The sequence below is a fragment of the Phyllopteryx taeniolatus genome, chromosome 4 (genome assembly GCF_024500385.1).
Source record: "Phyllopteryx taeniolatus isolate TA_2022b chromosome 4, UOR_Ptae_1.2, whole genome shotgun sequence".
NCBI classification, from domain to species: domain Eukaryota; kingdom Metazoa; phylum Chordata; class Actinopteri; order Syngnathiformes; family Syngnathidae; genus Phyllopteryx; species Phyllopteryx taeniolatus.
This window is the reverse complement of record NC_084505.1, coordinates 3,168,971-3,183,044: the sequence shown is the minus strand read 5'-3', so window position 1 is coordinate 3,183,044 and position 14,074 is coordinate 3,168,971. Positions and strand designations below refer to the sequence as shown.

Below are 14,074 nucleotides of genomic sequence, written 5' to 3'. Positions count from 1 at the left end.
CTCGCGGGCGTGCTGGAGCCTATCCCAGCTATCTTCGGGCGAGAGGCGGGGTACACCCTGAACTTGTCGCCAGCCAATCGCAGGACACATAGAAATAAACAACCATTCGCACTCACATTCACACCTACGGGCAATTTACAGTCTTCAATCAACCAACCACACATGTTTTTGGGATGTGGGAGTAAATCGGAATACCCGGAGAAAACCCACGCAGGCACGGGGAGAACATGCAAATTCAGACAAATCATACAGAAACAGATTCTTTCCTGCCAGGTTATTGGTTGTAGTTTTTGTTGCGCTTGACTCTTTTCTCTATATTTATCCAGTCTACCCTACTCATATCTGTTAATCAGGTCAATGTTGGTATAAAAATATATTTTATATAGAATATTTGAAGAAAGAACAATGCAGCATGTTATATTGTTATGTTTCACTGTAAACCACAGAAGACTGTGCATTAATTTCTATCGCTTGATGTGAACTTACCTCCATGAGCAATATTTGGAGGATTTCTTAAACTTGAACGCAGAGCGGGACAAGGTGTTTCTTGGCAAAGGTCTGGTGGGAGGGGAGTACACTGAGCCTGTCGCCATACTGTAGCCTGGTGTGGCTGTGGAGAAGAGGGGGGTGGTACCTGTACCTGTCTTAAAAAGGAAGTGCCTGGAGAATAAGAGAGGAAAAAAAGAGGGAAAAAAATGTTACATTTCCACACCTTAGCAAAATTGTTACTACCCTTTTATTGAAGACTCACGGTCACAGAAATATCTTGAAACTGACGAGACGTGAATTTTCCAAAATGCATATTGACAAGTCGCAAAGCTTCTTGGAGAATGTCCTTTGGACAGATGAGACAAACTGTAGTTTCTTGTCAAAAAACCCATCAGCTTTTTGTTTACAGTTGCAAAAATGAAGCATACCAATAAATGAACACTGTGAATGTGTCCCATTATGTTAAGTAAATGAGGACCTTAAATAATTCAGTATAAAACTGTCAACAATCCAGAAATGTATTTTAATCGACATCATATAGTAACAATTTATAGTTGTTTACTTCCATACCCCAAAAACATAGGAATTATGCTTATTATATTTGTATACATTGTATATTGTTAATAATAAACATTCATTAGAAGGTAAATGCTGCTTTCCTCCCACCCAAACATTTTTCTAAAACAACATTGGTCTAGATGGGATTTTAATTTTTATTTTTTTTAATAAAGAATGGGGAAACACTAAATAACATTTAAAAAGTACCCATGGACTTCACCTTCAATTTAATTGATGTGTTCATCAGTTTCCATCAATACAAAACAATTCCTTTTAAGGTAACAGTTGACAGGACCCACAGTGATGAAAATCACTTAAAAAAGCATGTACAGTCATTATCAAGGTCACAATGTCTAATTAATGACAGCGCTTTCGCTAATGAGCATCTGCAATTACAATTACGACTACTCTCTAACAAGGCAGTGTGATTACAAATTATAGCCGATTGTAACAAGAGCCATGTAATTAATACCTGCCTCTAGGCAAGATGTGAAGACAGATAAAAAGGGAAGTAAGTTGGGAAATCATAGTGAGTGGTCTGAAACAGAATGAAGAGGACACATAACAGAGGAAATACACTGAAAAATGCATTGAGCATTTTGATTCTGTTGTGTGCATTCTAGTAGTTTAATTTAAGGATGACTTAGCAGCCTCATTTGTCATGAGCCTAAAGACTGCACCCAATCTCATGCATTCATGATTTAAACACAAAGGATTATCTATGGTGATCTTAGGTGACCTTCATCCATTTCTCCAATAAGTTTTTTCACAGTGAGATTTTCCACTTCTGTTTTTGCTCCAGTTACTCCTGCTATGTTCTTGCATAAGTGGTCCCACGTCAAAGTCAGTAGTAAGCAGATTTTTACATGATAAGACTCAAAAGTCAAAACCCCCAGGAAATATATATGATGGCTTTTTTTATCTCTAAACTGATGACAAGATGGTCAGAAGTAGAATGGCATTGCAGTCACAGTGAATGGAATTCAACTCCTTCACATGAAACTTTCTCTGTGTTGTTATGTAACACATCAAGAGAAGCCACCTGTGTATAGTATACTGTAGTATATCTTATGCCTGGATCACACTACGAGATTTTAGCCTAGTTACTGTCTCGATTTCCCAGATCAGAGCTGACATATTTTGTCGGGAACGACAAAACTACTTGTAGTGTGACATAATCCACAATCAGCCATTTGGCTTCGGAAAAGCCCTATGATGCCAAGGCGAAAAGACTAGCATATTTGATATTTTGGGGGGGATATCTTCCGTGTAGTGTGACATACAGTATAAAAAGAACCCTGCGACACAGCACCTTGACTTCAACCAATAGGATTGTGTCTTGCAATGGCGCCTCATCTCCTTTAGTTGCTGTCAACATTTATTCACGCATCATATGGTGAAGAGAAAGAGGGATGAGTAGAACAACGAAATTGAAGAAAAGCTGGTCGAGTTATGGCAGCAGCAGCCCTGCACTTTTGATGTTGGATGTGATGATTATCATGACCGCATTAAAAAAAGAAAAAGTTGTAGTGAAACAGCTAGCTACCATATTTAAGGTGACCATAAGGCGCACTTAAAAGTCTTAAATTTTCTCCAAAATGGACGGGGCGCCTTATAATGCGGCGCGCCTTTTGTGTGAACCGAGTTCCAAAATCTATAAATGTTGTTGTGTGATGAGCGCTCTGCTTGACTGACTGGGAGCATTTCCTGCCGACATGCTGCTTATACAGAGGAAAAGCTGACGTGGCTTAGGACAGCACGCGGCCGTTAAAGGGGGAAAAAGGTGCGAGTGAAGGAGGACGCTATAGGCACGCACCCAGTAGGTATATAGCGCCGGTATGTGCATTGTGCAAAACAACATCGATTTGGCTAAGGACCCCTGAAAATGGCACATTCGAAGAAACACACTTACGAAGCACAGTTTAAACTGCATGCTATCAGTTACGCAGAGGAACATGGAAATCGAGCACCCGCGATAATTCAAGATCAATGAATCCAGGGTTCGCAAGTGGAGGAAGCAGGAAAACGAGCTTCGCCAAGACAAGAAGACGAAGCTGAGTTTACGCAGAAACAAGGCGAGGTGGCCCGAGTTGGAAGACCAACTCGAGAAATGGATTAATGAGCAAACAGCCGGGAGAAGCGTCTCTACAGACAACATTCGACTGAGTGCAATAACTCAGAGCTTGCCATCATTCCATGAGGCTTGACGAAGGAACTCCAACCGCTGGACATCGGTGTAAACAGGGCGTTCAAAGTGAAATTGTGAGCGGCGTGGGAGCGATGGATGACAGATGGCGAACACAGCTTTACTAAGACAAGGAGGCAGCGCTGGGCGAGTTACGCCAGAATTTGTGATGCTTAGGCTAACGTGTCTGCTTGCACTGTTGTTCGAGCTTTCGTAAAAGCCGGCATCATTTCTGAGGAACCGCATGGCAACGAGACTGACTCTGACAATGACGAGAGGCAACCTGGTGTGTTTGATGGAGAACTTGCCCAGCTGTTTATTTCGGATACAGAACATGAGGACTTTGATGGATTTGTGGATGAGGATTGATCAAAAAATAACGTGAGTACATTGTTAAATACTTCAATAAAGTACAACCGAACTCACTGTTTACATTGTTAAATACGTCAATAAAGTACAACCGAACTCAGTTTTGCTCCCGCTGCCTTTTTAAAAACATTGTTTTAGCCTGCATGTATTCTACCGTATGTTTTAAGCTAGCGTATGATTTACCATGCCTCCGCCCAATAATACGGTGCGCCTTATGTATGTGTTAAATACATAAATAGACCCCGTAACTGAGAGTGCGCCTTTTAATATGGTGCGCCTTATGGTCGTGAAAATACAGTACATAACTTTATGTTGTCTGCTTGCTAGTGGTATTAAAAGTACATGATCATTACATCAAGCTCTCCTTGAAGAACTGCCCAAACCGTCCTCTCTACAGCACCCAGGGATGACACAACACACGTTTTTTTCTTATTTTTCTTTTTTTTTTCAGCACAAAACATTGCCGCAATCAAAACTACCGCCTCCTCCTGCATGATTGTTGTTGTTTCTGCCGTTATGGAAACGGATATACAGTATCTGGTAGTGTTGACATGTTTTCCGGTCCCGCCTCCCCTGACAGCTTGATTTGACAAGATTAGCCCAATGTTTGTAAAAGACAGGATATGGTGATATCTTAATATATGCTGTGGCGTGTTTCCAGTGTTCTGACCGAGACACAGCAGGATCTGACAGAGTGCCATTATAAAACTAAAGACCGATGTGACTCAAAAGTTACAAAAGATAAGTACCAATTAGGGAATGACAAAGATGATGGTATGACCATGACCTTACAATGGTTCTTGCTTTTATATTAGATAACGATCGTTAATGCCACTCATTACAGAACTGAAAAAGAATATTCACTGAAATGCCCTCAGCTACCCTGACCATTTGGTGACAGAAATCGGTAAAATCAATTGCGGTCCTGTTGACATTTCTATAAATGTGCCTGAATTTTTCATATAGTTTTGATTGGTAGTGTTCCTACAAGGTCTCGTATCTCTGGTTATTTAAACTCACTACCATCTAGTTAACTTAACAAGCCCAGAAAACTATGATACCAGAATGTCAATACTTGACCATAACAAGTCAATGCCAGGGTGGTTTCAGATACATACTTCGATTACTATTGCACTTCTTCAACATGTCAAACTTTGCTTCCCCATGCTTTTCTTTTACATTTGTAATGGGAAAGCGTTGCTGGGATGAGGCAGCTTACTTGGACTTTTTACTTATTTTTACTTATTGTTATTTCAACGGCGGCACGGTGGCCGACTGGTTAGAGCGTCAGCCTCACAGTTCTGAGGTGCGGGGTTCAATCCCCGTCCCCGCCTGTGTGGAGTTTGCATGTTCTCCCCGTGCCTGCGTGGGTTTTCTCCGGGCACTCCGGTTTCCTCCCACATCCCAAAAACATGCATTAATTGGGGACTCTAAATTGCCCGTAGGCATGACTGTGAGTGCGAATGGTTGTTTGTTTCGATGTGCCCTGCGATTGGCTGGCAACCAGTTCGGGGTGTACCCCGCCTCCTGCCCGATGACAGCTGGGATAGGCTCCAGCACGCCCGCGACCCTAGTGAGGAGAAGCGGCTCAGAAAATGGATGGATGGATGTTATTTCAACGGCGGCACGGTGGGCGACTGGTTAGAGCGTCAGCCTCATAGTTCTGAGGACCTGGGTTCAATCCCTGGCCCCGACTGTGTGGAGTTTGCATGTTCTCCCCGTGCCTGCGTGGGTTTTCTCCGGGCACTCCGGTTTCCTCCCACATCCCAAAAACATGCATTAATTGGAGACTCTAAATTGCCCGTAGGTGTGACTGTGAGTGCAAATGGTTGTTTGTTTGTATGTGCCCTGCGATTGGCTGGCAACCAGTTCAGGGTGTACCCCGCCTCCTGCCCGATGACAGCTGGGATAGGCTCCAGCACGCCCGCGACCCTAGTGAGGAGAAGCGGCTCAGAAAATGGATGGATGGATGTTATTTCAACTTATTGCTTGTCCTATCACGGGTCGCCACAGAGAGTCACTCGCATGACTTGTTATCACATCTGCCTCACAGTTCTGAGGACCGGGGTTCAAATCCCGGGCCCGCCTGTGTGGAGTTTGCATGTTGTCCCCGTGCCTGTGTGGGTTTTCTCCGGGTACTCCAGTTCCCTCCCACATCCCAAAAACATGCGTGATAGGTTGATTGAAGACTCTAAATTGGCTGTAGGTGTGAATGTGAGTGCGAATGATTGTTTGTTTATATGTGCCCTGCGATTGGCTGGCGACCAGTTCAGGGTGTACCCCACATCTCGCCCGAAGATAGCTGGGATAGGCTTCAGCACGCCCACAACCCTAGTGAGGATAAGCAGTACAGAAGATGGATGGATGGATGGAGTTTTTACATCGGATGCCCTCCCTGACACAACCTGCCTATTTTTTTTATCTGGGCTTGGGACCGTGGCAGAATATGGAAGCACTGGCCGGGAATGGAACCCGATGGCAGCAGCATGTACCACTACACCACTTACTTTGACTTACTACTGAATTTAATTATGCATGGTTCCCTGTACTGTTTTCTTGTAATTTTATATATGTGAGACAATATGGATGAAAATTAGCTCACCGAGGTACACTTAAAAACAAGCTAAGCATATGCAAGGATCTATGCAAGATGCACTTGAATCAATCCAGCCATGTTTAGCAGTATAGTGTGCGCTTCAGACAGTAGTTGTTGTGGGGTTTGAGGCATGAAAGTTCTTTTCAGTGCAGCAATAGGACACATAAAAGGATTTCAAATTGACAATTGTACGCTGTATGCTAGGATCGAGTCATGTAGCAGACTACCCATTCAATGTGTTAGTGCAAACTAATGTCAGGAGACGACCAGAGATTGCAGGGATAATAGAGTGTAAAATGACTGTGACCGCAGTGAACAGCAACCAGAACTAATATGGTAGCCTCTTAAAGATAATGATGCTTCAAATTGTCTTTTCTCTAACCTGCATTTTAGGAATTATTCACACTGGATATCTTTATTAATCGGGGCAACACAAGAATGTTGAAGCTGTCACCGTTGAAGTAGTAACAGCTATGTTCACAGTGATTATCACTCAACAAAGCAAAAGACCTGTAGCAAATAAGTGGAATGTACTTACATTCCACCCATTTTAATTTGCAGTTTATGTGAGGCAAGATCTATAGGATAACCAAAAAACAAAATACTCTGTAAACACAAGAGCATTACGATACATTATTTACTTTTATTTTTTTCTTCAATTAAAAATGCGAAACTTAAACACAAAAATAGTGATACATTTTAAAGCAGTAAGTAACACTTTCATGACTGCTTTTTTTTTTAATTATTTTTGCAACTTTTATTTATTTATTTTTTTGTCAACATGGGCACATGGGGCGGCATGGTGGGCGACTGGTTAGCACATCTGCCTCACAGTTCTGAGGCCTGGGGTTCAAATCCCGGCTCCGCCTGTGTGGAGTTTGCATGTTCTCCCCGTGGGTTTTCTCCAGGCACACCGGTTTCCTCCCACATCCCAGAAACATGTGTGGTAGGTTGATTGAATACTCTAAATTGCCCTGAGGTCTGAATGTGTGCGCGAATGGTTGTTTGTTTGTATGTGACCTGCGATTGGCTGGCGACCAGTTCAGTGTGTACCCTGCCTCTCGCCCGAAGATAGCTGGGATAGGCTCCAATACGCCCGTGATCCTTGTGAGGATAAAGCGGTACAGAAAATGGATGGATGGATGGCCACATGGTATTTGTCCAAGGATGTTACAGACCAGTTTTATTCCTGGGTTAGAGTTAGATGATCTTGAAAATGCTGAAAAATAACTATTTCAACTTGTGGAACTATCATTCATTCTATTTCCATTTAGTTTTTATTAACCCTAACCCCACAGCACAATTTTAAGGACCGTAATTTCTCGTGTATAATGCGCACCCATGTATAATACGCACCCCCAAAGTTGACCTTAAAATTATTGAAAACCCTTATACCTATGTATAATGCATTTTTACAATGCATGATTTTGCTTCTACCCATATGATCAAAACATAAAGTATTAGCTGTAGTTTGCTAGTTTTTTAAAAATAATTATTCTTAAATTAAGCACTTTATTTGAACACCTAATAATTTCTTTTTTATTTACTTGCTCTTATTTTCAAATTCACAGCCCTACTTTTATTTGGTAAATGACAAAGCATACAATTGTGCTCATATGTTTGATTACCCAGGCAGAATTTGTAAGATGGTTACAATTCCTTAAAGAAAAAATTAAGGGGCAGGCAAAACACATTTAATTTTATTTTAATGGGATTCAAATTAAGCGGTCAAGCATTTCAGAAAAGCATTATCATTAAACAAAACATAATCAAAAAGAAATGAATGATGGTTGTTCATCAGTCATATTTTAAAAAACAGTATTTCACAAATTCTGCCACGGTATGTAAACTTATGAGCACAACTGTGCCCTGTCATTTGGAATGAAAGTGTAGGCCAAATGTTTTTCATAACCACTAGGTGGCAATGGCATATTAGAATGAAAGTGTACACGTTTCTCATAACCTCTAAGATCTAAGGGGCGGTGGCACATTGGAATGAAAGTGTACAGCTTTTTCATAACCTCGAGATTGCCGCATACATTTATAAAATGTGAGTTTTTTCCATTTTCCCCCATACCCATGTATAATGCGCACCATTGATTTTGACCATTTTTTTGGAGGAAAAAATGTGCATGATACACGAGAAATTACAGTATTTTGGTGTTGCGTATGTTGGTTTTGGATAAAATGCAATTAATTTTGGAAAAGAATACACCCCGAAGCAAATGCCTGCGTTGACTCCCGGTTTAGTTCGATTTACGTTTAAGGTTATAATCAAACTATCGTTGTCTCGTAAAGGGACACCATTTCTTTTTTTATATTCATAAACTGTAGGAAAAGTGACGAAAACATTTAATCAAACTTGCTCTTCTGAAGGTTTTCTACTTGGACAAAATTAGAGTTCTAAATACAGCGGTTTCACTATTAAACTCAAACACACACAAAACACAAAATGAAGTGGAATTTTATAGAAAATTTAATTAAATCTAAAAGGGAAAACTACAGGGAAACAGTGCAGAGGGGCTTGACTACAAAGGATACAGATAAACATTCGTAAAGCAGGTCGAACTTGTGATGTACTATAGGTGTGAAGTGAGAATGTGCGGGGAGCAATGCGAGGTTGGGAATTTCTGTGACTATTATTATAATCCAATTATGCACCAATTTTTACCTAGGAAAACAGCACGCTGTACTCACGTTGCGTAGAACAGAATTTAGACAGGGTGGTCGGTCTTCCAGATGGATGGGCCGGGGCGCCAAACAGGTGTATTTGAAGAAAAAGGAGGGGGGAAAAAAGGAAAAACTGAGAAAAAGCAAGGGTAGGGTTGCCGAAGCGCCTTGGTGATAGTGTTAGTCACGGGCTCAGAGAAAACTTGCGCCGCAATTCCTTCCTGACAGATCTTTTCTCTGTAAGCTGCCCCACACACACACGTAGTTTCGGGGCGCGGGCAGAGCGCTTCTCCCGCCGCCTCGTGGTGAGAGGCGGGGCTCCCTGACTGTGTGGCAGCGTCTTTGACAAGCTGGAGAAACGAGGCCCAGAACAAAGGGAGCTCCGGCCTTTTATGCACAGGAGAAAGGGGGACCCAGGGACCAAGAAGAAGACAGACCGCGCCTCTTAGTATTAATTTTCATCCTAGGATTATTTGTGGTTTTAAAACCAGTGGAAATAAGAGATTAATTAGTTCATTCCCATCTTCTGCATTGTCACACACACACACACACTGGTTAATCTATGCAATGAGTGTTTAAATTTTATGTGGTGGCTAAGAACACTTAATATTTGTGGTGTAACATTTGTGTTGTGTGAGGTAAAACATCATGTGATTCAGTTGACAAACAGATTTGAAATCAGACCTGTGGAAAAACAATCATTAGTGACATTGGTGTCATGATATATACTGGGAGCATTCATGCAAAGTTCGTAAAATGACAACAGACATTTAAAGTCAGTGAAAATTGTCGGTAACTGTCCTCGGCTTGCATTAACTCTCAAACGGCAGCGGGTGTCACCCGTGTCACATCAATGTTCCCAGAGAGCCTGGCAGCGCCTTGAGTGCATGTTTTAATATTAAAACAAATAGTTTATTGCTGTATTTGAGTTGCTAAAAAAAATTTATTAAACCTAACTCAAGGTCCGGGAGTAATAGTTCAATCTTTGATCTGTCTAACTAATAAATAAATAATAAATAATAAATTGTTGTCAATCTGACTCCAACAGTCGCATTTGGAAAGAGGTTCTCTCAACCTTTTGGTCAGCATCTCAGTTCTGCACAACAAGGGGTCTGTGATGAACGGAAACACAGATTTCTTGGGCAGCTGTTCATTAGTTTAAGGTCCGGGTGACATAAACCGGACTTCCTGTGACCGTCTGGCTCAGCGGGGCAGTAGACAGGAATGCAGAACTATATCAGAGGTTGGGGGTTGCTGGTGCCATCTTGTTGATAGCGTGTCCGCTACATAGGTTTAAACTTAAAATAATTTCAATTAAAATATCATGATTACATCCTGCATACCTGTGTAATCCATTGTGTTGTGTTGACAATAAGATTTCCATGATGCATAATTAGGACTAATGATTGCAATTACAAAAGAAAAAAGATTAGCTCCAAAAGAAGAAAATGATTTTGAATTTCTTGTTATTTTTGATAAAACACTGTATGTACGATGTGTATTTTTTTAAATTATAAAAATATTGTTTACCCGTTGAGAAGAACAGGCCTTTGTTTGTCTTGTCACAGTGCCAGCTAGAAAGCCTGACGCACACTGGAGCTATCTGCTTAGCAAAAAGTCATTCAAGATCATTTACATCCACATAGCTCGCTGTGTGCATGTAATTTTTGGTGAGTTTTCTGACTCATGAGGCCTTGAAACGAATATCTAACACGCTGAATATTTTTCACCTCGTCAGGTGAAAAAATCCTTTCTTTCTCCTTTCGAGGCAGCGGTTGTATTCCTAAAATGTTTATTTAATATTATTGTCAGCCAATGTAACATTATCCACAGTTTGAACATTAACACTGCACTGCTTAAATACAGGAAAATAAAAACAATTCTTAAATAATGATTCAACTAAAATGGATTACACGCCAAAGTTAGATTAAAATGATCACAAAATGTTTGAAAACATACAGTTCAACATCCATCCATCCATCCATCCATTTTCTGAGCCGCTTCTACTCACTAGGGTTGCGGGCGTGCTGGAGCCTATCCCAGCTGTCATCGGGCAGGAGGCGGGGTACACCCTGAACTGGTTGCCAGCCAATCGCAGGGCACATAGGAACAAACAACCATTCGCACTCACAGTCATGCCTACGGGCAATTTAGAGTCTCCAATTCATGCATGTTTTTGGGATGTGGGAGGAAACCGGAGTACCCAGAGAAAACCCACGCAGGCACGGGGAGAACATGCAAACTCCACACAGGCGGGGCCGGGGATTGAACCCGGGTCCTCAGAACTGTGAGGCTGACGCTCTAACCAGTCGCCCACCGTGCCGCCACAGTTCAACATATTGAATGCAAATGTATTGAACTTAAAATGTATTGAACTTAAAAGTTAAATATACTTACAGTATTAAAATAAGTTTAAACTACTGTAACATTTTATACAATTTGAGCATTCAATTCAGTGATTCTTTCGCCTCTCACTAGAAAGAGCCCATGTACCACTAGTGGTACTCGTAGCACACTTCCATTCATCCATCCATTATCCAAGCCGCTTATCCTCACAAGGGTCGCAGGAGTGCTGGAGCCTATCCCAGCTATCTTCGGGCAGGAGGGGGGGTACTGGTTGCCAGCCAATCGCAGGGCACATTTAAACAAACAACCATTCGCACTCACATTCACACCTACGGGCAATTTAGAGTCTTCAATCAACCAACCATGCATGTTTTTGGGATGTGGGAGGAAAACGGAGTACCCGGAGAAAACCAACGCAGGCATGGGGAGAATATGCAAACTCCACACAAGCGGGGCAAGGATTTGAACCCCGGTGTTCTGAAACAAATGTGTTTCATAAAAAAGGAAGAAAAGAAAAAACTGCCACCTTTTGTAATGTTATATAAAAATACCTACAGTATATTGGGATATACATTTTTTTTCATATCACAGCAATAATTGCATCTGTGCTTAAACCAAATAGCATTTACCTTGTTTCCAGAGGCACATTTCTACCCAGCACCCAGCTGTCTTGCAGCGGGACGCTCTCTGGGGGTGTGGTCTGCAGCTCGGCAGGTAATTGGCCGGCCACCGGGGCCGGGCTTCCAGTGGGAGGAGTTAGTTGCCGTGTGGAATTCAACGATTGACCAGAGTGATGTGCACAGCCCAGTGATTGGTTGAGTGCTGTTACTGAAGGCTGCTGACGATATGGGGGTGCCACCGGTGGCAGAGTTGAGTTGTGGTGATAGGATGGTTGCTCTGTAAACATTAGAAAGAAACGTATCACAAGTTGTATGCCTGACTTTTATCGTACAGTCAAATTTTGCCATAAATCACCAATTTATTTAAAACAAAGTAGAAACTTGATTTGAAAAATAACTAGTCACCGGAAAGAAATTTATCAAATGTTTTTATTTTTTTATTTTACTTAAATTACAATTATTTGAAACATTTTTACATAGGACTTGAAAATATGCAGTAAATATGTTACCTTTAGCGATTCAGAGTTTGTGTCCCATGAAAAAAAGATGGCGCTAAAGTGGAATAAATTAATTATAAAATTCGAATACAAATATAATTGTATCAGGACCATTACTAGAGATGTATTGTGGGGAGATTATGATTTTTTTAAATTACCAATAAAAGATGGTAAAGAAAAAAAAGTGTGCTTTGTACGTTAAAAGTCTCAGTTCATTTTGTGCCACATACATTAAAAACTACACCATGGGGAAGGATTATCAAAATATAAACAAACAAACAAACAAATAAATGCATTAGAAAAACAAATAGAAAGATTATGTGTGTGTTTCCTGTTATATGTTCGCTTTACAGGCCGACTGGTTAGAGCGTCAGCCTCACAGTTCTGAGGACCCGGGTTCAATCCCCGCCCCCACCTGTGTGGAGTTTGCATGTTCTCCCTGTGCCTGCGTGGGTTTTCTCCGGGCACTCCGGTTTCCTCCCACATCCCAAAAACATGCATTAATTGGAGATTCTAAAATTGCCCGTACGTGTGACTGTGAGTGCGAATGGTTGTTTGTTTGTATGTGCCCTGCAATTGGCTGGCAACCAGTTCAGGGTGTACCCCGCCTCCTGCCCGATGACAGCTGGGATAGGCTCCAGCACGCCCGCGACCCGAGTGAGGAGAAGCGGCTCAGAAAATGGATGGATGGATGTATTACCGCTTAATATTTTTATACGGGTGCAAAATATCTTATATCCCAGATAAAGCAGGGTTTGAAACATAAACATGTAAGTCTATTATTGTTGTCGTGTCTTTTGTTGTAGTGTTTTAAATATCAGCCTACAAGACTGATGTTGTTTCTTTTACTGTGCAGCACTTTGAGCTGCAATCTTTGTAGAAAATGTGCAATACAAATTAACATTATCACTATTAATATTATGTACAATTATTTTATTTTTATTCTTTTGTGTGCATATACACTATACTGTAAACTCACTGTATACTGTACACTCACTCAAAATACACACGCACACACACACGGAAACATTGAACTGGAAAATTCTGAAACAAAATCTTACTATTCACTATGATTGCAATGGTCACTTGTGCAATGCAGTATTTGATATGCGTTCAAAAACCATATATACTCATACGGCATCAAAAGAGCCTCCAAATCAAAAAGCAAGGCAGACAGAATTATGAGTTTTTATGATAGTCATAAAATAAAGGCGTTTATAAGTATGATTGCACACACCCTTAAATTGTTAAACTTTCTGCAAAATTTAAAGTGTATCCTGGTAATTGTCCAGACCCACAGTGAAGAGGGAAATGATAAGGAGTGAAAACACGGTGTACAGTACAGAGAGAATGTAAGCTAATTCCAAATCAGTCAGATTCTCAGAGTAAAAAGGGAATTTGAAAAGGGAATAGTGAAAATGAATGCTAATGGGGAATTTGTTCTCAATGCTGCTGTAAACAGAAATAATAAACCCTTCTCAGTCAAAAATTTGAACTGTGAATTATATTTTTAAATAAAATATGTCTATATTTCTTGAACGTTCTAATTCAAACTGGTCCATGACTGACAGCTCCGGCTCTAGTAAATACTATTTTTAATTAGCATCATTGACATGGAGGGGCCCAAAATGTCTCCTCCTTATGTGGAGAACATCCAAATTCCACACAGAAACCCATTTAGGGGGGGGGGGGGGAATCCATTACCATAGGGCATTTGGTCAAATTCGATTTTAAATGTATCCCT

General features: G+C 41.1%; 1 protein-coding gene across 6 annotated transcripts in view; it reads right to left on the bottom strand.

The window, feature by feature from the left end:
• The window catches only part of tenm3 (teneurin transmembrane protein 3), a 398,597-nt gene that overhangs the window by 164,925 nt on the left and 219,598 nt on the right, over window positions 1-14,074 (bottom strand). For 5 of the 6 annotated variants that reach the window (XM_061772049.1, XM_061772050.1, XM_061772051.1 and 2 more), the window contains 2 exons: window positions 11,843-12,110; window positions 487-660 (listed from right to left, as the gene is read on the bottom strand). In XM_061772049.1, coding sequence (XP_061628033.1) covers window positions 487-660; window positions 11,843-12,110 — 442 coding nt within the window. Of the gene's footprint in view, window positions 1-486; window positions 661-8,894; window positions 9,874-11,842; window positions 12,111-14,074 lie in introns of those variants that run through there. The other variant, XM_061772054.1, reaches the window with a different exon arrangement.